This window comes from Tamandua tetradactyla, chromosome 7 (assembly GCF_023851605.1).
Source record: "Tamandua tetradactyla isolate mTamTet1 chromosome 7, mTamTet1.pri, whole genome shotgun sequence".
Taxonomy (NCBI): domain Eukaryota; kingdom Metazoa; phylum Chordata; class Mammalia; order Pilosa; family Myrmecophagidae; genus Tamandua; species Tamandua tetradactyla.
Genome location: NC_135333.1, coordinates 113632996 through 113656727, shown reverse-complemented (window position 1 = coordinate 113656727; position 23732 = coordinate 113632996). Strand labels below are relative to the sequence as shown.

Genomic DNA, 23732 nt, shown 5'->3' with positions numbered 1-23732 from the left:
AGTCACCCCACAGAATCATGAGAAAAAATAAAGTATTGTTTTAAGCCTCAACATTTTGGGGTGGACTATTATGCAACCGATATGTGAAACACATCCCTATAATCCAGTAGGTATCATTATCCCTTTTTATAGATGAAGAAGAGGATTCATGGCTTGCCTATAATTACAGAGCTGCTAGTAAATGGCTGAACCAGCATTCAAACATAGATCTGTAGCTACGAAATCCTTTCCTACACATAATCACTCTTAGGGAGCTAGAAGGAAGCTTAGGAACACTCCAACAATCTGCATTCAATAGCTCAGGAAACTGAAGCACAGAGTGTGCAAGTCATTTGCCCAAAGTCGTATGTGTGATAAATGGTAGAGTCTGGACTCTGAACTAGAAGCCCAGTTCCCATCTTCTCAACACAGGGCTCCTCTCCCCTGCACTGCTCTTCTCACAGGCCTTCCTTCCATGCCACCTCTGCACCTTCCTCTCGCCGTTCCTCTCTCCAGAAATGCCCCTGGAGCATGGGGGCAAAATCACCCCTAGGGGACATTTGGCAGTGTCTGGAGGCATAGTGATGGTCACAATTGAGGGGGCAGGGCTTTGGGCATCTTGTGGGTAGAGGCCAAGGATGCCACTCAACATCCTACAATCCCCAGGAAAGGCCCCCAACACAAAGAAATATCCTATTCAAAATGTCAGTAGTGCCAAAGTTGAGAAACCTTGGTCTCGAGAGGATTATGACCCCACAAGATTCCCTGCTTCCAAGAGTCTTCCTTGTTTACCACAAGACTCGGTTTGCTCAAAGCCAGATGGGTGGCATCTCCAGCAGACATTTTCACCTACCAAAATACCTAGATGACTGGAGAGGTCCTGAGGAAATCTCCCGCAGGAAGCACCTATCCCAAGAAGGCACCGGCAATTTCAAGACTCTGAGGCACCAGGTTTGACTAGCTACAAGGAGTTTATTGGAAACAGAGTGAAGCAAAGGCGCCAAGTGGTTGAGTGGTTGGCTTTCTAGAAGCTTCTGCAGGCAGTCCCTGAAGGGAGGTGCCCTCCCTTCCCATAGTCATATTCCCCAGAGTTACAGAAAAACCGCCATCATTGTCCACCATCTCAATTCCAAAGGCAGAAGCATGCTGGCCGATTCCCAGGAAGGGCAGACAGGTGGGGGTCCCACGCTGTTCCTCCAAGCTTGGACTGAGAGGTCAGGCAGGATCGATGAAACCAGCAAAGAACAGAAGTCAGAAGAAAGGGCGAAACCTCAGGGCAACAAATTGATTACCAGGAAAGGCTAGGGAAAGAGGCCTCCCCAGGGCTCAGGGCGCCTGGGGGGTGGGCGCACAGAAGGGAACAGGGTAGGGCAGTCACGCAGAATGTCAACATCCGGCGACTGATGGTTGGGAACCGCGGGGTGGCGGCGCGTGGGGCAGCAGGAGGTGCGTAGCGGTTGCGCGAGGTCCTGGCTGGGCAGAGGTGAGCGTCATGCTCGCGGGCCGGGGCTGCGGCCTCCTAGCACTTCCTACAGCAGCCGCTGCCGGCGCTGACCCCGCCACAGGGCGCGCAGGCGTTAGGGGTGCCGACGACGATGTTGCTGCTGCTTGGGCCGTTGGAGCCGGCGGTGACAACAGGGGCAGTCCTGGAGGTGCAGAGATCGCCACAGACGACGCCACCACGGGAGCTGCTGACGCCTGGAGGCACAAAAAGCGAAAGCGCGCGTCAGGCACAGCCACGGGCCGGCAGCTTTGGGGCGAGCTTCAATTTTCCCTCCCCAAAGGGACCACCTGTGCTGGAGAAGAGGGAGGACCGCTGCTACTTACAGACATTCACGGCGCCAACGCCCTCACACAGCCTGTTGGGAGAGGAAAGAGGAGAGATCAGTGCCGCGGAAACGCCGCCGGGACCACGCAGCCGCGTGCGAAGGTGAGAGCCGTGGCCCGCCTTCCCCGCAGTCGCCAAGGGAAGGAGCAGTAAACCGGCCGTCCCAGGAGGCAGGGCAGCCCCGGGGCGCCGTCCCGGTTCTGAAGACCGAGTGCCTGCTTGCGCCAAGCTCTCCACCTCTTACTGGCTGTGCAACCTCAAGCTAGTAAAACCTCTCTCAGCCTCCTTTTACTGATGGGGAAAATCTACTTCCTGGTTTCCTTGTAAGGATTCAATCAACGACTACATGTAAAGTGCTAATAGCCGGCACATGGTGAGTGCTTAAGTGTTAGCTGCTGTTATTTCTGTGCTAGTTCTGATTGAATTGGAAATGTCTTTGAGGGGGCAACAGATTTAACTTCCCAAATCAGGCCTGATTGGTGTCATTAGAATGTAGGCTTTAGAAGCACAGAGATCTTTGCCTACTGTTTTCCCCACTGCAGAATCCAAAGCGCCTTATAGCAATGCCTGGCTCAATACATAATCCTTGGATGAATTAATGGAATTTTGGAACTGGAACAAGTTCAGAAACTGTCTTCACCAGTTCCCTTGTTCGACAGATAAGGAAGCTGAGGCCACAGGAGAGCAAACAGCCCATGCCAGAGTCAGGGCTGTAACTCAGGCTGTCTGACTCCAGCCCAGCCAGCATTTCCTTCCCACACGACACTGTCTCCCTAAGGGAAACAAACAGAGCCCCTGAGAGAACAGAACAAAAGGTTGGGGCGAACAGCTTCAGATATTAAAAGAATCCGTGGCCCACCATCTTAATCGTCCTATGCCCAGGTTGCATAGGTAACCCACACCAAAGATTCTGAATTCACTCCCAGGGCTCTCTGGTGGGGGAGCGGGCCAGCCAGTTTCCAATGCCATCTCCATGTGTCTCTCCAACCTCCAAATTCAGTTTGAAAAACTCCTCCCAGAATTCTTTATTCCTGAAGCTCACCAGGCCCATCAGGTTCAATGCCTCCAGCTCTGCAGTGTGTTTACTGGAGTTCATTGGGATCTCCATGTGATTACTCTGGCTACCAGCTTGTATCCTCCATCTCCCTATAACACAAGGCGCCCCCTAGATCTTCCAGCTGCATCTTCACCCTCCGCTCCCCTTCTTCCAGGGCCAGGGAGTGGCTATACATGAGAAGAGGAGAGGCTTAGGGCATAACTGACCAATTTATGGGGAAGGAAGTAAGGGCGGAGAATGGGCCCTGGGCCACATCCCAGGGCTTTCTCCTTATGTATGGGAGCTGGAGCCACTGCAGCCGCCCTCTGGTGGAAAGACTGAAAAACCCATGAGGAGGAAGTGGCCTCCCCTGCAAAATCAGCAAACAAGCATAAATTCCAAGAGCAGGGCAAACCTATGCAAGGCACAAGGCCTCTGCTGTCTAATCTCAGTTCCACCTGCTGCAATCGAAGACCACTTGGGGGTGGGAGGGGCTCATTAGAATAAGAAAAATAAGGATGAATTCATGAAGTCACCTATCTGAAACTGTCATGGTGGGACAAATCTGAACTCTGAAGGGCTGAGGTCGAAGGTGGATTTGGGAAGAAGGACTTGGAATAACTGGGCCAGGGTGAGCAAGCACTGTCCAGAGTAGGTGGCCCCCAGCCCAAGCTGGGACATCCCAGGTACAGGAGTGAATGAGGACTGACTCCTGGTGCTGAAAAACTGTCATGTGATTTTTAGAAGACCCCAATCCCAGACCAAACACAAGAATACTTAGAGGTTCAGTGGGGTTAGAAAGCATACACAGTGCTTACTACAATTACCTGTCCAGAAGCAGGATGGGAGGGTTGGAAATAGAAGTCGGGTGGTACCAGGAGTGTGAGGACTGGGCACTCTGGGAACCAACATAAGTTGGGGGAAAAAACTGGCTACAGTACGAACCTGTGCTCCTCGCCCTCCAGCAGGCGCCTGTAGGTGGCGATCTCGATGTCCAGGCCCAGCTTGGAGTTCATCACCTCCTGGTACTCCTTGAGCAGGCAGGCCATGTCCTGCTTGGCCTTCTGCAGGGCGGCCTCCAGCTCCGCCAGCTTGCAGCGGGCATCACTGAGGGCTGCCTCGCCCTGCTGCTCGGACTGGGTCACCGCGGCCTCCAGCTTGGTGTTCTGGGGAGGAGGGTGGGGAGGGGAAAACGAGCTTTAACCAGATTCCAAGAGGGTCATTAGATTTGTCATCCAGGGGCACTATCTCTGATCAGCTTCTTTCTCTTTCTCATCTCCTCACTCCCTCCAACACATGCACACACACACACACACACACACACACACACGCGCGCGCGTGTGCCCCAGCCCAGACAATCAGGAGTGTTTCTATCAGATTACCCACCTGTGAGAGTATTTTCCGGGAAGTCCTTTCCAGAGTCTAACTTGAATCCGTCTGCTGCAGCTAACCCCATTCTCTCCCTACACTGAGGGGTGGGCGGGCTCCCGTACCTGGCACTTGGCGTTCTCCACCTCGGCCGTCAGCCTCTGGATCATGCGGTTCAGCTCGTTGATCTCCTCCTTGGTGCGGCGCAGGGTCTCCCCGTGCCTGATCACCGTGGCCTTCATCTCCTCGCACTGGGGGGAAGGGGAGACGCTCATGGGGTGCAGGATGGGACGTCCCACCCATGGAGGACACCACAGATGACTGTGCAGGTTGGGTAGTACTCAGCCTGTACAACCACACGTGGCAGCCTGTTCATGTCCCCCTAACCTGCTTCCCTAGGGAAGGACACGCCACAATTGTCTTAGGCATCAGAAGCCCCAGGCAAAAGAAGCCCTTCTAAGATACACCCGGCCTTCCTCGCACTGCCACGTCTAGAAGGCTGGTGTCCTGGGCCGCGCTCACCTTGGTGCGGTACCAGGACTCGGCCTCAGCCCGGCTGCGGGTGGCGATGTCGTCGTACTGAGCCTTGATCTCGGCGATGACGCAGTCCATGTTCAGGTCGCGGCTGTTGTCCATCTTGACGACGACCGAGGTGTCTGAGATGTGGGACTGGAGAACGCGGATCTCCTGCAGGAGGTGGAAGGGGGCAGAAGTCTGCTCAGACCAAGGCCTGGCCTCCCGTAGCCTGTACCTCTTCTTGGTCCCCAGCTCTGCCCCCTTAGAGAGCCTCATGGCTGCAGCGCCCTGTCCACATCCTGTCTACCACATCTCAAGGGACTCTAGGCTTGAGCCCTCTCTCCTCTCTGGCCGCTGGGCCGCGTCCCCTCACCTCCTCGTACAGTCGCCGCAGGAAGTCGATCTCCTGGGTCAGGGCCTCGGCGTTGGCCTCCAGGTCAGACTTGCGGACGTAGGCACAGTCCACATCCTGCGAAAGGACAGAATGGTACAGGCTCCTGGGCTGCATGGCAACCTCGGAAGGCCATTTCATCCATCCCCCTGTGTCTGGGCAGGATCCTCCCTGACCATCTCAGACAACCATGAGACCCTTGTGCTGACCTGCCCTGGCCCCATATACCCATCCATTCGCTCTCTACCTTTCACCACGGCACTTTCTGTAAGGTGCTGACGTTCACATGACCAAGCCAGTGTCAGAAAACAAGTAAATCAATCCTCTCTCAGACCTGTGTGCCCTCTTCACCGGTCACCAGTCTTATAAGTTGTCTTGTAAGTTGACTGACTACATAGGAGTCACGTGCTGTTTTTCTAAAGTGTCCTTTGCCTTCCAAGATCCCTTGGGCCCCCAACTCTTCTTTCTTGTCCAAAGGTCGAAGGCTTCTCCCTCCACTCTAAATCTCATATGGGACATCTGTGCCCTGGGATATCCTCTCTTCTCCTCCACCTGCCCTGTCCTCATTCCTACCCAGCCCACTCCCTACACCACAGGAAGCCTACCCAGACTCAGGCTCAGTCTGCTCCCCAATGCTCCCAGAACTTGTTGCTACTCCTAGTTCCGCCCGTGGCTCTGCAGTTCTGTGTCCTGGGTCCATGTGCCAGTGCCACCATCAGTCTGGGAGTTGCTAAGAGCACAGCCCTGTCTCCTTCTCTTGGGGACATTCCACTCCCCCAGTGCCCAGCTCAGCCTTGTCTCTGCTCAAGAATCAACAGATAGGCACTCACCTTCTTCAGAGCCACAAACTCATTCTCAGCAGTAGCCCTCAGGGCCACCTCCTCCTCGTACCTGACATGGGGGACAAGAGGAGAAGATGGCATTAGAAGATGGCAGGCACTTGGTGCTGAGTGAGATACCTTCCCTGAAGAAGGATGGGAATGAGCTCAAATGGCATGTTTCCCAGTCCCAGGGAAATCCTCCAAGCCTTGTAGCTCTGAGTTCACACAGGCCATCAGCATTGTATGAGACCGTGTGCTTCCTGAAGGCCTTGTGAAGATTACAAGCTCCAAAAATATCTGTGCAGTTATATGGACACTGTCAAATCTCCTAGGCTGTGATTGCAAGGATTCCTAATAATGAAAACTCACACTTACTCATATTTACCAATCCTAATACCATGGTTTAAATTGCAGAACCTGAACAGCTTTGGTAGAAATACACACACACACCAGGGCAAAGGCCAAAAAGATGAGTTTGAGATGAATCTGGATTATTGAAATGATGGCCTTTATCCCCAGGAAAGCTGTCTGCTCAAATCAATATTCCTCAAATTTTTGCTAGATGCTGCCCAGTGAAATTGACAAAGCTATGAGATTTCTATATTCAAATCTCTGGCTCTACATTGCCACTGGGCTTCAGCAGGTGAGCAAGAGGTATTTGTCAGAGTGGCCTAGCCAGACCCGAGAACAGACAGCAAAGCAGAGCCACTGCCTGCTGCACTCACTTCTTCTTGTAGCCCTCCAGCACCTCCCGCACGTGGTTGAGCTCTGAGGCCAGCCTCCCGCTGTCGGCCTCCACGCACTCGGCCTCCCGCCTCAGTGTCTCGATGTAGCCATTGAACAGTGGCTCCAGGTTGCTCTCGCAGCACCTGCGGTTCTGGTAGAACTGCCACTTGGTCTCCAGCAGCTTATTCTGCTGCTCCAGGAAGCGCACCTGCCATGGGATGGGGAGAAGAGGTCAGCTGGCTCTGGACACTGTCCAGTGATGGGGGCTTGCTACAGAAGGAAGTGGTGGTAACTCATATCACAGGGGCTCAGTCGAGGTTGAAAGTGGGTAGAGGGTGGTCACCTGGAGGCTGAATATGATTTTGCTTTCCTCATTCAAGGAGAATTCAATAAACTATAGACCAGTGTCTGATTCCTATTCAGAAAGTCCCCAATGGACTATTGAACAACATCTGCGTTTCCCAAGGAAGAACAATGTGGCACAGTAGATGTAAGACTCAAATAACTGTGCCAAGCAACTTCCACTGCTGCTCTGTTGAGCCGAGTCGCCCAAACCATGGGCTTCTTAGGGCCCTGATGACATTGGGTCAAGACCCATCCCAGGACCCGAGGCCAGGAGGAGTCAGGGTTTCTGTTCAAGGTGACCCTCTCCCTCAGGACAGAAGATGTCCCTCCCAGCTGGTCAGAGAGAACTTGTCCCCAGACCATGGGGCTGCACAGGTGTGAGTGAGTCCCCTGGGCCTTTTCCCATCTACCTTGGGCGTTCCAGAGGCAGTAACCAACTTACTGGTGCCCTGTTTTGTCCCCTTGGGGCTGAAGTCACCCTTTCCTGACACTTCTGCAAACCACGAGCTCAGGCCACATCGCATCATTACGACAGAACCAGGCCTGGGAGCTTCTGGGACTGCCCTAGTCTGGGTGATTATGTCCCAAGTGTACACGCTGACCCTCTCTTCTCAGACTGGCATCTCTTGGACTGCCTTGGCTGTGGGGCTGTCCACCAGACTTGAGCGGAGAGTGTCAGGACTCATATTCTCCATCTGTCTGTCTGACTGCTGGCTGCTCTGCACCCAGGTTGCTTATCACGAGTCCCCCATCAGAATCGGTGCTGCTGGCTCTGTTTGTTTCCTCTCTATCTGTCCGCTCCATCAGACTGAGCACTCTATGGGCAGTTTGCCACATCTGACCCTATCACAGTACCTAAGTAGGGTCCTGCACACGGGCCACCCACCTTGTCGATGAAGGCAGCAAACCTGCTGTTGAGACACTTGATCTCCTCCTTCTCCTGGTGCTTCACGCACTGAGCGCTGGGGTCGATCTCCAGGTTGAGGGGCGTGAGGAGGCTCTCGTTGACTGACACGCTGGTGATGCAGGGGGCGGTGGGCCCGCACACGCCGCCGGAGCGGTAGCCGAAGCTGCGGCCGCACGAGCCGGCGCGGAAGCCCCCGCAGACGCTGTGGCTGCCGAAGCCCCCGGAGAGGCCGCGGTAGCAGGAGATGCCGCGGTAGGGGGCGGCCGTGATGCAGCAGCGGCCAGGCCGGGGCCCGCAGGCCGAGGCGCAGCTGAAGGCGCCACCAGCACAGTAAGATCCACAAGTCATGATGCTCCTTTTGGGGATGGAAGCTTGGAGAAAGGAGACGTCCTAAAGATGGGCACAGTGGAGGAGGTGTTGGATGTTTATGTCTGGGACTTCTGTGGGCCTTTTATATATGGGGTGAGCCGAACTGCGCGCGACCACGGGTCAGAGACAATTAGTAGCCTTTATGGGCTTGGGTTGTTTAGCTGCTGTCACTCCTCCCTTAATGTGCTTAATTGGGGGCCAGATGCAGCCAGATGTTTATAACCTTTTGCCTTAAACTGCACAATTTTCAACTTCAAAGGGCCAGCTCACCTCCCCACCCCTCACCCGCACGTCCTAATACACAGTTGGGGAAATTGAGGGCTTAGGGTTGGGGTTGGCAATGACTCAGGCTGGAATGGAGGGAAGAGAAGGGGCGGGGCTGCGTTTCCGCCTGTTCCTCCCCTTTTGAGGCGATGCGCGCCTCTGTCCGTGGTGCTGATCTGGGATAGTCAGCAATGCCGGGGGAGGATGAGATCAACAGAAAATAATGTGGAACTTGGGGTGCACTTGATGGTTTCTGTGACCCTGATGACCTCTTTCTACACCCAACAAACCTCAACTTAAACATTCAACACTTAATCACCCACACATGAACCCAACACCTTCACACCTGCTCTCAAGTCCTCACCTACACTCATCAGCATTTTCCCTCTCTCTCACATACACCATGCACTCACATACAGGCATTCCAATACCCACAGTCTTTCACAAATGCTCACACACTCTTGTCAAGCCGACTTGCACACAGACCAACCTTTGACAAACTCATCAAGCCACTGGCCAGCCGTGCTGAGAGGAGGCATTTCTTCCCTTCAAAATCTTCTGTGAAGCCCAAGGAGCACATTGGCCCCAGGAAAGACCAAGTATGCCCAGTTAGGCCCCAAGCAATGATCTTATGTCTGGACTTCACGTCAGGCCTCGGTGTTTCTCTAGAGCCCAGAAGGCCTGCGGTAAGCACTGATGTAATGGGTCTGTATAGCATTTGCTCAAAACATAAAATCTAGATAGAGCAGTATGAGGAGAGCACCTGGTCCCCTGCCATCACCCACTGAGTCCCTGCTCCTTTCCCTTCTATTCCCACCTTGTCAGTGACCTTTGAAAATGTTAAAACAGATCCATAATGATGTAGGCAGTAGGGATAGCATAGGTTTTGAACTCAAAAGGTCTTGGCAGGAACCAAGGCTCTGCTCCTGACTTCGTGATCTGGGAGAAGGCATTCATTCCTCTGCGAAATGGGTTACCCCTTTCCCACCCAGCACTCTATGGAGATTTACAGAGATGTGCTTTCATTCAGTAAACCCCAGAGCATAATGCAGATGTGCCTTAGTGTTACTATTGAGAAACAAATGGCTGGGGGGGGGGACATTTTTTCAGACTTTAGCTTGTGAACCACTAATGAGAGCATCCAGAATTTTACTTTAATGAGATAGACTAGAACAAAATCAAATGGAGAATAGAATAGAAAATATCAGAGTGCATCATGTGTAGGAAGCATAACTGTTGTTCCATGACATTTTTGTTTCAATCATATGTGGTGTGTATGTATGTGTGTTTTCAGTCACTATGAACAATTTTTTTTATTATGGTTACAACTAAAAAAAAGTGTTTAAATACATGGCATAATGGTTAAGAGCACAGACCCAGATTCCAAACTGGTTTCGAATTCCAGTTCTGCCACTTTCTAGCTGTGTAATCTCAGGCAAGTTACTTCATCTCTCTGGGCTTCATTTCATGACTTGTAAAATGATAAAAATAGTGCCTGCCTCATAAAGTTGTGTAGGGATTAAAAGAATGTAAAGTACTTAGAACAGAGCCTGACACACTGTAAGTATGTAGTCATATTTGTTGTTGCTGCTGCTGTAGATATATTGGCATGTTTGATGGGAATATGTGTCGGTTGCTTCTGTTGCTGTGGATATATTGGCAGGTTTGATGGGTAGGTAGGGATATGGCCACCCACATTCCTACCCAACTTAAATCCAATTCCCACTAAAGAACTAACAGAAGGATTAAATTAAATAATTCAAGGACAATGCTTAGCACAACACCTGGCATATAGCAGGTGCTCAATAAATGTTACCTACTATTAATCCACCGTGGGGGCCAGGCCAATGGGCAGGTGAGAACTGACCCCTGTGGCTATAGTTTCCCTTGTATCTTAGAAGAGAGCACCAAAACAAATGCATCTCCCTCAATCCCCACTCCAACCCAACTGCCTCCAAGGAAGGCCAACCAGAACTTCTCATTACATAAAGGCAAATAGAATCCTTGGCCAACCACACTACTAGATGACAAGAGAAACTTGGATAATCCAAAAAGTCTGGAATCTGCAACAAATTCATAAATTTGTATTTCTTATTTGGCCTTCACAGACCATCAGAAATCCTCAGCCATAAATCAAACAATATACTCATTTATCTCACTGTTTACTACATCTTGAAACATCCTGACTGGTCTGCACAGTAGATGGGGGATACCATGAGTCAGGGAAATGCCTTCAGTAATCCATTTGGATATAATGAAGCTCCAAAGGGAGAAAGATAAGGCAGGCTTTCACCACAGTAGGACTGATAGAGGTGGGAGTTCAGGAAGAACTTTCTAGAAAGAGTCTAGTAAGTGTAGTCAAGTTTTCCTAAAAGAGTTTGGGGTATCTCTCCCACTTAAGGAAGCTTTATATAAAGAGGCACACTTCATATTCTGGAGGGACCACCATGAGTGTGAAGAAAAAGTAAAACAAAACAATCTGGAGATCAAAGTCCCTTGTTTTGGCCCAAGTGGATCTTATTTAAGGGGTACCTAGAAATAAAGGCCAAATCAGGTGATTTTAGCATTAGGAAGTTCTAGGAAGGCTCACTTCCATTATCCTGCTGCTATTAAAGATGTTATAAGGCAGATGCCTCAAGATTGATGATCAGCTAGACTAGATAAAATCTCCCAGTCATGGGATTGAGATTCTGTGAATGATATGCCCCTGCCATATCTGAACCCTGCCTTCATTTTGGAAGGTGAGAGGCACCAAAGGGAGCTCCCAGTCTGACAGAGAAGGCAGATCCACATTCTGAGAAAGGCCAGAAGTCTAAAGAAGGCTGCTCTACAGATGTACTATGAGATGCTCAGGAATGCAATGCCTGCTGACAGTGTCCATCCTTGGGCAATGTGAAATGCAGCTAGCCTGCTGGGAAAAGCAGGGAAGGCTCCTGGGGTAAAGACACGCTTTAGGCAAGTGGGGCAGTGTTGGTGAAAAGAGATACACAGAGGTATTGCAGAGAGTGGGAGAGGTAAGTCAGGGCCAGTGGGTAAAGAGGCAGCAGCAGCATCTGAGGGCCCTTGTATGAGAGGACAGGATCATGAGAATCCGTGAAGGTGGAGAAAGAGGGAAAGCCTTTCAGGACAGAGGCCTTGGAAGCAGGTCCAGTGTCCCCTTGGGATTGTGCTCTGCACAGCTCTGTGGCTGAGGGCTGGGAGGCTGCCTGTGGGCTCTCCACCTAGTGGATACCAAAATGTCTGCACACCGGGCTTGCAGGTATCCAAGAAAGGGCCATGCCCTTTCTAACCTCAAGGCTCATGCTTCCTGTTTACAGAAAGTGGATGCAAGCCAGATTCCAGTGAGGGAAATTAAGGAACTGGGGGAGTGGCTGTTTGCATAGAACCCAAGCGATTGATGAGACAGCTGGCCTTGGTCCAGCTACTCTGCAGAAGCGTTAGTGAACTGGGGAGAGGCCCATGTCACAGCCCTGCCTCCTCAGCTAACACCAGCCAATTGTCCATCAGAATCCACCAGAGGGGAGTCCTACTGTATGAAGGGGCCAAAGCTCCTTGTGGGGAGCATGAGCTGAACTGGGGCCCTACTCCGGAACCTCACCCCTGCTGAGGCACATCCACCATCCAGGCTGAGCCTGAAATTTCTGAGAGTAGAGACCCTAGTATCTCCCCACCCCATGTTCCTGCCCTGTGAGGGTTCATTACTGTAATGCTGAAGCTGAGGCTGCTCACCTCTTTGGGTAGGTCTGTAACTTGCCCTCATTACTGCACCCCTTCCCCTACCAACTCGTCTTCTGCTGTTCTTCAATTCCAGAATGCTCCCCCACCATTCTCCCCTGGGTCATCTCATTTTTCCTCCACTTCCATTCTCTACCCTCCTGTCTTCCCCAATCTCCTCTGTCTCCCTCTCTCTCCACCCCGCAGTCAGTCTCCTTCTCTTTGCACAAGTTACCCCCAAGAGCAATAGAGTGAAATCACAGCATCTTCCCCTGCCCCCTTCTCCCTAGAAATCCATCTCCCCCTATCAGCTTCTTTTTCCTTCCCCAACTCTACCACCTGTGCCCAAGGCCTTTGAGATCCATTCCCTCATTGGCTGGCTTTCCCCACCACCCTGTTATAGGTCAGGTCACATCTCACTCTCCTCTTCCCTCCTTCAGGCTTCAGCCAGGAATATCTCTCCATTCCACTCCCAGGAATGGCCACTCTCTAGCCTGTTTCATCTGCTCCCCTCCCCCTTTTCCTAATCCACCTACTAAGAAAGCTTTGCACAATTAACCACCAAGCTGTGATAGCTCCATTACTCAGCATTTACTGTGTAGCTGGTATTCATTTCATTCATTCGGCAAATATTTATTGAGCACCAACTATATGCCAAGTCCTTGGGATATATCCCCGAATGAAACATTTGTACACATTGGTGTACTGAGGGGTTTGCTTTTTGTTTATGATCTGGGCATGTGTCCAGTTTTTCTGTTTAAAAAAAATGCGAGCTCCCAAAGGACAAGGGTGAATTCTCTGCCATCCACTAATCTTGAACTCCGAGAGCACCCCCAAAGAACCTAGAAGGAGTTCCTGGGTGGGACAGGGTAGTAAAAGTGAGGGAGTGTGTTTATGTGTATATACAAGAACCATAACTATGTTATACCCTTATTGATGGCAGACAGCAGATGGCTAAGAGTGCAATGAGACAAACCCCTCCCTTTTTATTAGGGTCAAACACATCAGTTCTGAGTGCCATTCCTGCAACTAACTGCGCAACCTAAGCAAATCTCTTAACCTCAATTTCCTCATATGTAAAGGCAGAATAATGAATAATAACACCAACCTCAGAAGGAAGCTGTGAAAATTAAATAAGTTAATGCATATCAGGCTGTTAGTATTAAGTAAGTGCCCAAGAGATGTTATTATTTTTTAAGTTTGGAAAAATGCTTATAAACAAGTTTTCTAGACTAAACAAGCACTACTTGCATCATTTAAAAAAAAATAACCATATACCTTAGGAAAACTCTTGCACAAAAGCAGCAGAAGACAAAAAAAAAAGCATGTTCATGGCAGCTTTGTTCATAATACAGAACTCTGAAAATAACCTGGAAGCCATTAAGATAGAAAGATGAATATGCTGGTAAAATTGAGTACAATCCATGGTGAAAATGAACACAACACAGCTGTAGGAAACAGCGACGAGAAAAAGCAACTAGACCCAAAAGGATACATATGGTATGATTCCATTTATATGAAGCTCAAAAATAATATACCACTTAGGGATGCATACATAGGTTATAAAATTGTAAAGGAAAGCAAGAGAATGGTTAGTATAAAATCCAAGAGAGGGGTCATCCTTGGTCAGGAAAGAGAGTAGTACAGTCAGAATGGGACATATAAGAGGCTCCTACATTACACATAAGAACTGTTTCTTACTGTAGATGGCAGGTACACAACCTACACATTCTTTTGTGTGTGTAACACATTTCACAATAAAAACTACTTTAACTGCTATAAAGCCCAGATTGCTGGAGCCCAGGCCATATGGTGGCGATTCTGCCAACCCTCTCTCCTCCTCTCCGCCCTCCCCCTATAAGCTTTTTTACTCTAAGAAAACAGAACAGGTTGGATATCCTTTTAGGTCTTCAAAAATTAGCAACAATCAACAATGCCTTAAGTTTAGTGAAATTCTGAATTTCCTTATATCTTGCTTTACATTGCTCTGACTTCTTTAAAATTGCTTAGCAATGACCAGCCATTAGTAATTATCTTGTGTTTATACATGTCATTTTTATAAGGAGTTACACTGGTAGAAAAGGTAAAGCATGTATGAGATTCACCTTGACTCACTACACTCCTCCTTGGGATACCCAGCCAGCTGGTTTGTTGGGAACACAACTGCCCAATTGTGGGCATGGCCCAGAATTGCAGGTGAAGGTACAAAGAGCCTGGCCTGGCTACCCCAAACACATAAAGTGACAGCAGGTGCCACACCCTCCTCTAGGTTGACCAGGGACAGATAGAGTCCCTTCCCTCCATGTCTGTCCTGTCATAGGGCCCCACTTCTGAGTGTTTTGCACAGACACACAGAGTCTTTGCTCTGAGATCTCCTTTCTTCTCTTTTCCCATCATCACCTGCCTTCCCCCCCATCTGTCTTTGCCCTGAGGTGCAGCAGCTACAGGGAGCTGCCAGCCAAATCATTTCACTTCCCTTTTCTTCTCTTCAATTTATCAAACCTCTGCACTTTATGAGCTAACTTTCCTAGGACCTACTCTATTGCAGTGGGAGTTGGTACCTGGTAAGTAGAACATATATACATATATATATATATATATTCTTATAATATATCAAGGTAATAATATAACAAAGAGTTAGACAAATAATTGACATTTTTCCATCCCCTTCCTTCAAATGTCAGCCACAAGGTCCCTGAAGGGGAGATCAAGCGCGTGCTCCTCTCCCAGTATCAAAACAGCATCACATTGCCCTGTGTCATGCTCACCTCCTTGCCTCCCCCTGGTTCTTACCATCCCAACCTCCTCTGACACTGTCCATCCTCCTTAGACTGACTCTTCCCAAACCTAAATTCACAGATATCTCCTCCTAAATGTGCTTCTCTACCCTCTTGAATTTTTTCAGGAATTAAGAATCTAGGGGTTACCATAGCTTGCAGGTGACAAGGCAAGGTATCCCCTGGGCTCAGCCACTCACCAGCTGGGAGATTTGGCAAGTTATTTAACCTCTCTGAACTTCAGCTTCCTCATCTGTAATATGATGATAATGATGTATATTTCATATGGTTGGTGTAAGAATTAGAGGTGGTTGATGCCATATTATGATGATCATATAGTAGGTGACCAATAAAAGGAAAATACCTTCTTATGAAAAAGGGATCTATGATATCCCAGAGTAATTTCAGCAGTGAATAAAGAAGCATTTGCAAAGTCCCCTTGGGGGCGTGGGGAGAAAGGAAGAAATATTCAACTTCCCCATATAGAGAATTTCTGATATTCTCGCAAGCAATGGGGATAACTAAATCAATAGACCAAACCCTCAATCTTGGGGTTTGCCCCTATGAAACTCATTCCTGCAAAGGAGAAGTTAAGCTTACTTAAAATTAGGCCAGAGAACCTCTTTTGTTGCTCAGATGTGGCCTCTCTCGCTAAGCCAACTTGGCAGGTGAACTCACTGCCCTTCCTCCTATGTGGGTCATGACTTCCAGAAGTATAAATCTCCCTGGCAACATGGGACAGAACTCCCAGGATGAGCCAGAACCCGGCATCAGGAAACTGAGATGGCTTCTTGACCAAAAAGGAGAAGAGAGAAATGAGACAAAATAAAGTTTCTTCTGAGAGATTTCAGAGTCAAGAGGTTATCCTGGAGGTTATTCTTATGCATTATGTGGATATTCCTTTTTAGTTTGTGGTATATTGGAGTGGCTGGAGGGAAGTACCTGAAACTGTTGAGCTGTGTTCCAATAGCCTTGATTCCTGAAGACAATTGTATAAAGATACACCATTTACAATGTGACTCTGTGATTGTGGAAAACTTGTGTCTGATGTTCCTTTTATCCAGAGTATGGACAGATGAGTGAAAAAAAAAAATAGAGATTAAAAATAAATAAATAAATAACAGGGAGGATAAAGGGTAAAATAAATTGAGTAGATGGAAATACTAGTGGTCAATGAGAGGAAGGGGTAAGTTTCATGGTATGAATTTTTCTTTTTCATTTTATTTCTTTTTCTGGAGTGATGCAAATGTTCTAAAAAATGATCATGGTGATGAACACACAACTATGTGATGATATTGTGAGCCATTAACTGTACACCATGTATAGAATGTGTGTGTGAAGATTTCTCAATACAAATACTTTTTAAAAAGAAAAATAAAGGAATCTATGTTGCAAAGGAACAGATGTACTCAAGTGATCAAATTTAGCATCACCAATAGTAGGACAACCTGAAATTTTGTGTTTCTTAGCGTGATACAGTAAGAGTTATACATGGCAGTAAAGGTAGCACGACATTGTGTATGTAACTTGAAAGTAGTTAAAATGGGAAATTTTATGTTGTATATATGTTACTAGAATAAATTTTTTTAAAAAACCATGGAACTGCACAACACAAACAGTGAACCCTAAGTTAAACCCTGAACTATAATTAATAGTGCAATTATAAAAATATGCTTTCATCAATTGTAACAAATGTGCCATACCAATGCAAGGTGTTAATAACAGGGTGATGTATGGGAACCGGGTATTTTATGCATGATTGTTCTGTAACCCAAAATTTCTCTAATAAAAATGTATCCTATGATATTGCTTACGAAGTATTCCACCTCTAAAAAAAGTTTACTCTAATCAAACCTCTAGGCCATCAATGACCAATAGAACTTTTGGAGATAGTGGGAATATTCCAAAGGTAGCCAGTAGACATATTGACTATGAATGATTTAAAATGTGGTGAATGCAATTGGGTAACCAGACTTTTAATATATTTCATTTTAATTTCAATTTAAATAGGCAAATTTGCTGGCTACCATATTGAACAGACGGGCTCTAGATTTAACTTCCAGTTCACAGAAAACAGAAGGGATAAAGCAATGTATAAAAACATTTCTGGAACAATTTGGGAAAATTGAGTATACACTGGCTGGTAAATGATTCTTCGGAATTGTTAACTTTCTTGCATGTGAAAATGGTACTGTTCCTATTCTTAAGAAATACACGCTGAAGTATTTAGGGTGACATGCCACGCTATCTTCAACTTAATCGGGCAATGTGAAAGCAAATATGGTGTAATCTAGGTATTGAGGTGGAGGATTTATGAAGATTTGCTTATGTTGGAAAACTCTCATTTAAAAAGTTGAAAAGATGTGAAAGACAAACATTTAATAATCTGCCAGCCACAAATTGGCAGGAAAAAAATCAGGTGTTTGGAGGAAATCCAGATGTGTGTTTGTGTAGCACCTTAGCCACTACTGGAATGGAAACATCTGGATATAGTTTATTAATACCTCCGTCTTCCTTGGGTCCCCTCCCCTAAGCACATGGACCCCCTTCTCCCTGACCTCTTTCTTCTGGCAGCTGGCCTCTTCCCTTCCCTTCCCTTCCCTTCCCTTGCTTTTCTCTCTCCTCCCCATTGCCCACAAATGCATGTCCTGCTGGCGAGGCACTTTGAAGATGAAACGTGCTGGGTGCCCCTACCGCCCAGGAGCTGGCAGCCTTCACACAGAGGAGGGCGCGGGCCACTCCACCATTAAAGCACTTTCTGGAGAGGCGTTGGGCCCGACTAACCGCCCAAGCCCATAAAGCAGCAAATTGCCCAGACTCCATCTGGCTAAACCTCTTCAGACTCTGAGCATAAATAGGGCCCGGACGCCCTGAGATGCACATCGGAGTTTCCACCAGGACGCCTCACCTCCCATTCTCTGCTCTGCATCCCAGCTCCCAAGAACCACCATGACCTGCGGATCAGGATTCTGCGGCCGCGCCTTCAGCTGTGCCTCGGCCTGCGGGCCCCGGCCCGGCCGCTGCTGCATCACGGCCGCCCCCTACCGCGGCATCTCCTGCTACCGCGGCCTTTCCGGGGGCTTCGGCAGCCACAGCGTCTGCGGGGGCTTCCGCGCCGGCTCGTGCGGCCGCAGCTTCGGCTACCGCTCGGGCGGCGTGTGCGGGCCCACCGCCCCCTGCATCACCAGCGTCTCAGTCAACGAGAGCCTCCTCACGCCCCTCAACCTGGAGATCGACCCCAGCGCTCAGTGCGTGAAGCACCAGGAGAAGGAGGAGATCAAGTGTCTCAACAGCAAGTTTGCTGCCTTCATCGACAAGGTGGGTGGCCCGTGTGCAGGACGGTGATACTTAGGTACTGTGATAGGGTCAGATGTGGCAAACTGCCCATAGAGCGCTCAGTCTGATGGAGCGGACAGATAGAGAGGAAACAAACAGAGCCAGCAGCACTGTTTGATTCTGATGGGGGACTCGTGATAAGCAACCTGGATGCAGAGCAGCCAGCAGTCAGACAGACAGATGGAGAATATGAGTCCTGACACTCTCCGCTCAAATCTGATGGACAGGCCCACAGCCAAGGCAGTCCAAGAGACGCCAGTCTGAGAAGAGAGGGTCAGCGTGTACACTCGGGACATAATCACCCAGACTAGGGCAGTCCCAGAAGCTCCCAGGCCTGGTTCTGTCCTAATGACATGATGTGGCCTGAGCTTGTGGTTTGCAGAAGTGTCAGGAAAGGGTGACTTCAGCCCCAAGGGGACAAGCAGGACACCAGTAAGTTGGTTACTGCCTCTGGAACGCCCAAGGTAGATGGGAAAAGGCCCAGGGGACTCACTCGCACCTGTGCAGCCCCGTGGTCTGGGGACAAGTTCTCTCTGACCAGCTGGGAGGGACATCTTCTGTCCTGAGGGAGAGGGTCACCTTGAACAGAAACCCTAACTCCTCCTGGCCTCGGGTCCTGGGATGGGTCTTGACCCAATGTCATCAGGGCCCTAAGAAGCCCATGGTTTGGGCGACTCGGCTCGACAGAGCAGCAGTGGAAGTTTCCCTCCTTCTTTGAAAGTCGAGTATCTGTATTTGCTTGGAACAGTTATTTGAGTCTTACACCTACTATGCCATATTGTTCTCCCTTGGGAAATGCAGATGTTGTTCAATAGTCCATAGGGACTTTCTGAAAGGGGTTCAGATATTGCTTATTGAATTTTCCTTGAATGAGGAAAGCAAAATCATATTCAGCCTCCAGGTGACCACCCTCTACCCACTTTCAACTGCTATTACTGAGCCCCTGTGATATGAGTTACCACCACTTCCTTCTGTAGCAAGCCCCCATCACTGGACAGTGTCCAGAGCCACCTGACCTCTTCTCCCCATCCCATGGCAGGTGCGCTTCCTGGAGCAACAGAATAAGCTGCTGGAGACCAAGTGGCAGTTCTACCAGAACCGCAGGTGCTGCGAGAGCAACCTGGAGCCACTGTTCAATGGCTACATCGAGACACTGAGGCGGGAGGCCGAGTGCGTGGAGGCCGACAGCGGGAGGCTGGCCTCAGAGCTCAACCACGTGCGGGAGGTGCTGGAGGGCTACAAGAAGAAGTGAGTGCAGCAGGCAGTGGCTCTGCTTTGCTGTCTGTTCTCGGGTCTGGCTAAGCCACTCTCACAAATACCTCTTGCTCACCTGTGAAGCCCAGTGGCAATGTAGAGCCAGAGATCTGAACACAGAAAACTCATAACTTTGTTAATTTCACTGGGCAGCATCTAGTAAAAACGTGAGGAGTATTGATTTGAACAGACAGCTTTTCTGGGGCTAAAAGCTATCATTTGGATTATCTAGATTCATCCCAGACTCATCTTTTTAGCCTTTGCCCCTGTGTGTGTTTGTATTTCTACTAAAAGCATTCAGGTTCTGAAATTTAAACCATGGTATTAGGATTGGTAACTGTAAGTGTGAGTTTTCATTATCAGGAATCCTCACAAGCACAGCGTAGAGCGATTTGACAGTGTCCATATAATTGCACAAATATTTTCGGAGCTCGTAACCTGCACAAGGCCTTCAGGAGCACACAGTCTCATACAGTGCTGATGGCCCGTGTGAACTCAAAGCTACAAGGCTTGGAAGATTTCCCATCCTGCGCCAGGGAAGGTATCTCACTCAACACCATGTGTCTGCCATCTTCTAATGCCATCTTCTCCTCTTGTCCCCCATGTCAGGTACGAGGAGGAGGTGGCCCTGAGGGCTACTGCTGAGAATGAGTTTGTGGCTCTGAAGAAGGTGAGTGCCTATCTGTTGATTCTTGAGCAGAGACAAGGCTGAGCTGGGCACTGGGGGAGTGGAATGTCCCCAAGAGAAGGAGACAGGGCTGTGCTCTTAGCAGCTCCCAGGCTGATGGTGGCACTGGCACATGGACCCAGGACACAGAACTGCAGAGCCACGGGCGGAACTAGGAGTAGCAACAAGTTCTGGGAGCATTGGGGAGCAGACTGAGCCTGAGTCTGGGTAGGCTTCCTGTGGTGTAGGGAGTGGGCTGGGTAGGAATGAGGACAGGGCAGGTGGAGGAGAAGAGAGGATATCCCAGGGCACAGATGTCCCATATGAGATTTAGAGTGGAGGGAGAAGCCTTCGACCTTTGGACAAGAAAGAAGGGTTGGGGGCCCAAGGGATCTTGGAAGGCAAAGGACACTTTAGAAAAACAGCACGTGACTCCTATGTGGTCAGTCAACTTACAAGACAACTTACAAGACTGGTGACCGGTGAAGAGGGCACACAGGTCTGAGAGAGGATTGATTTACTTGTTTTCTGACACTGGCTCGGTCATGTGAATGTCAGCACCTTACAGAAAGTGCTGTGGTGAAAGGTAGAGAGCGAATGGATGGGTATATGGGGCCAGGGCAGGTCAGCACAAGGGTCTCATGGTTGTCTGAGATGGTCAGGGAGGATCCTGCCCAGACACAGGGGGATGGATGAAATGGCCTTCCGAGGTTGCCATGCAGCCCAGGAGCCTGTACCATTCTGTCCTTTCACAGGATGTGGACTGTGCCTACGTCCGCAAGTCTGACCTGGAGGCCAACGCCGAGGCCCTGACCCAGGAGATCGACTTCCTGCGGCGACTGTACGAGGAGGTGAGGGGACGCGGCCCAGCGGCCAGAGAGGAGAGAGGGCTCAAGCCTAGAGCCCCTTGAGATGTGGTAGGCAGGATGTGGACAGGGCGCTGCAGCCATGAGGCTCTCTAAGGGGGCAGAGCTGGGGACCAAGAAGAGGTACAGGCTACGGGAGGCCAGGCCTTGGTCTGAGCAGACTTCTGCCCCCTTCCACCTCCTGCAGGAGATCCGCGTTCTCCAGTCCCACATCTCAGACACCTCGGTCGTCGTCAAGATGGACAACAGCCGCGACCTGAACATGGACTGCGTCATCGCCGAGATCAAGGCTCAGTACGACGACATCGCCACCCGCAGCCGGGCTGAGGCCGAGTCCTGGTACCGCACCAAGGTGAGCGCGGCCCAGGACACCTGCCTTCTAGACGTGGCAGTGCGAGGGAGGCCGGGTGTATCTTAGAAGGGCTTCTTTTGCCTGGGGCTTCTGATGCCTAAGACAATTGTGGCGTGTCCTTCCCTAGGGAAGCAGGTTAGGGGGACATGAGCAGGCTGCCACATGTAGTTGTACAGGCTGAGCACTACCCAACCTGCACAGTCATCTGTGGTGTCCTCCATGGGTGGGACGTCCCATCCTGCACCCCATGAGCGTCTCCCCTTCCCCCCAGTGCGAGGAGATGAAGGCCACGGTGATCAGGCACGGGGAGACCCTGCGCCGCACCAAGGAGGAGATCAACGAGCTGAACCGCATGATCCAGAGGCTGACAGCCGAGGTGGAGAACGCCAAGTGCCAGGTACGGGAGCCTGCCCACCCCTCAGTGTAGGGAGAGAATGGGGTTAGCTGCAGCAGACGGATTCAAGTTAGACTCTGGAAAGGACTTCCCGGAAAATACTCTCACAGGTGGGTAATCCGATAGAAACACTCCTGATTGTCTGGGCTGGGGTATGCGTGTGTGTGTGTGTGTGTGTGTGTGTGTGCATGTGTTGGAGGGAGTGAGGAGATGAGAAAGAGAAAGAAGCTGATCAGAGATAGTGCCCCTGGATGGAAATCTAATGACCCTCTTGGAATCTGGTTAAAGCTCGTTTTCCCCTCCCCACCCTCCTCCCCAGAACACCAAGCTGGAGGTCGCGGTGACCCAGTCCGAGCAGCAGGGCGAGGCAGCCCTCAGTGACGCCCGCTGCAAGCTGGCGGAGCTGGAGGCCGCCCTGCAGAAGGCCAAGCAGGACATGGCCTGCCTGCTCAAGGAGTACCAGGAGGTGATGAACTCCAAGCTGGGCCTGGACATCGAGATCGCCACCTACAGGCGCCTGCTGGAGGGCGAGGAGCACAGGTGGGGGGCCTTGCCTAGACCAAGCCCTACCTTTGCAATGAGCTAGAGATGGGCTGGGGGAGAAGACCTGTCATTTCCCCCTTAGAGGGGAGATAGATATACTCGGTGGAGGCTGGGGATGCGCTGCCCCCTCAGACCCTCTGCTTCCACCTCCTTGACCATGTGACAAGATTCTGGAGCTCCTCCAGGAACTCTAGCCCGGCCACTCATGTTCTCCTTCTCTTCTCTCCTCTCCAGACTGTGTGAAGGCGTTGGCTCCGTGAATGTCTGTAAGTAACACAGGGCCTGTGTGGACAGATTTACTCTGAGGGAGGGCAGAGCCTGGAAGGAGGATTCCACTGAGAGTTAAATTTATAAAAGAGTGGGCTGGACTGACAGCTGGAGAGATTCCAGGTCAGACAGCAGGGAAGTCCACCGTTTTGAAACCAGCTGGACCAGGAGCTGTCGACTAAAGAAGCTCCTGACTTTTAATTCCCCAGAGCCCAGGGCTTGGGGAGGGACATTAGTGGAGGAGGCGGGATGCCCCTCAGAAATTCTGACTCAACCTTCGGGGTTTGCAGGTGTCAGCAGCTCCCGGGGGGGGGTGGTTTGCGGCGACCTGTGCATGTCCGGCTCCCGGCCCGTGACGGGCAGCGTCTGCAGCGCCCCCTGCACCGGGAACCTGGCGGTGAGCACCGGCATGTGCGCCCCCTGCAATTCTGCCACGTCCTGTGGCCTGGGCACCGCCGGTGTGGGCTCCTGTGGCACCAGCTGCCGGAAGTGTTAGGCGCCCCAACTCAAGCCTGGGGGCCCAGGCATCTTTCCGGCCTGGCCCGCCAGGCCTCGCCCGGCTCCAGGGACCGGAGTGAGCACTCAGCTGCTTGTCTTGCACTTTGAAACATCCGTTCCACTCCCCACTCCTCACTTCTCTGCGTGTACCCCTCCTCTTTGACTCCGCTGCCCTGAGCTGGGAAAGGCCACCCAAGAGAGAAGTCCCCACAGCGCCCACAGAAAGGGGGCTTAAGGGCAGGCCAGGCCAGGCCCAGGACTCAATCCTGGGCCGCAGAGGCCCACCAGCCTCTCTCTCTCCTTTCTCCTCTCCCTGTTAATCTGTCTTACTCTGTGTGTCCAATAAATCAATGTAGCCAGCCCTGGACCTTGTCTGCATCTCTGTTAACTTCCTCAGGAGTCAGGGATTTGGAGGGTCTCCAAAGTCACATGGAACAGGGGAAGGCCTAGGCCTGGGGTCCCCAGTGCAGCCTCCTATACCCGGGCTCACAGCGGTCTCAGATTTAGCCAGGGG

General features: G+C 50.5%; 2 protein-coding genes across 2 annotated transcripts; one reads left to right on the top strand and one right to left on the bottom strand.

Moving 5' to 3' along the window:
* Window positions 1-896: 896 nt before the first annotated feature.
* Window positions 897-8362, bottom strand: LOC143642408 (keratin, type II cuticular Hb6). Its single transcript, XM_077110765.1, has 9 exons — window positions 7897-8362; window positions 6665-6873; window positions 5949-6009; window positions 5101-5196; window positions 4734-4898; window positions 4337-4462; window positions 3789-4009; window positions 1807-1838; window positions 897-1677 (listed from the first exon to the last, which is right to left on the bottom strand). Exons 1-9 carry the CDS (start codon window positions 8263-8265, stop codon window positions 1499-1501), a joined length of 1458 nt encoding a protein of 485 aa, XP_076966880.1. The 5' UTR covers window positions 8266-8362; the 3' UTR covers window positions 897-1498.
* Window positions 8363-17941: 9579 nt separating this feature from the next.
* Window positions 17942-23585, top strand: LOC143642410 (keratin, type II cuticular Hb1). Its single transcript, XM_077110767.1, has 9 exons — window positions 17942-18359; window positions 19417-19625; window positions 20241-20301; window positions 21054-21149; window positions 21352-21516; window positions 21788-21913; window positions 22230-22450; window positions 22688-22719; window positions 23011-23585. The coding sequence occupies exons 1-9, from the start codon at window positions 17991-17993 to the stop codon at window positions 23214-23216; spliced, it is 1485 nt and encodes a 494-aa protein (XP_076966882.1). The 5' UTR covers window positions 17942-17990; the 3' UTR covers window positions 23217-23585.
* Window positions 23586-23732: the final 147 nt, after the last annotated feature.

Excerpts from the sequence above, each read along its gene's own strand:
- LOC143642408 (XM_077110765.1), bottom strand. The coding sequence starts at position 8,265 with ATGACTTGTGGATCTTACTGTGCTGGTGGCGCCTTCAGCTGCGCCTCG. Across the intron at positions 6,874-7,896 it reads TTGCTGCCTTCATCGACAAG|GTGCGCTTCCTGGAGCAGCA; the intron begins GTGGGTGGCCCG and ends ATCCCATGGCAG. Across the intron at positions 4,463-4,733 it reads AGTCCTGGTACCGCACCAAG|TGCGAGGAGATGAAGGCCAC; the intron begins GTGAGCGCGGCC and ends CCTTCCCCCCAG.
- LOC143642410 (XM_077110767.1), top strand. The coding sequence starts at position 17,991 with ATGACCTGCGGATCAGGATTCTGCGGCCGCGCCTTCAGCTGTGCCTCG. Across the intron at positions 21,517-21,787 it reads AGTCCTGGTACCGCACCAAG|TGCGAGGAGATGAAGGCCAC; the intron begins GTGAGCGCGGCC and ends CCTTCCCCCCAG. Across the intron at positions 22,720-23,010 it reads CGTTGGCTCCGTGAATGTCT|GTGTCAGCAGCTCCCGGGGG; the intron begins GTAAGTAACACA and ends CGGGGTTTGCAG.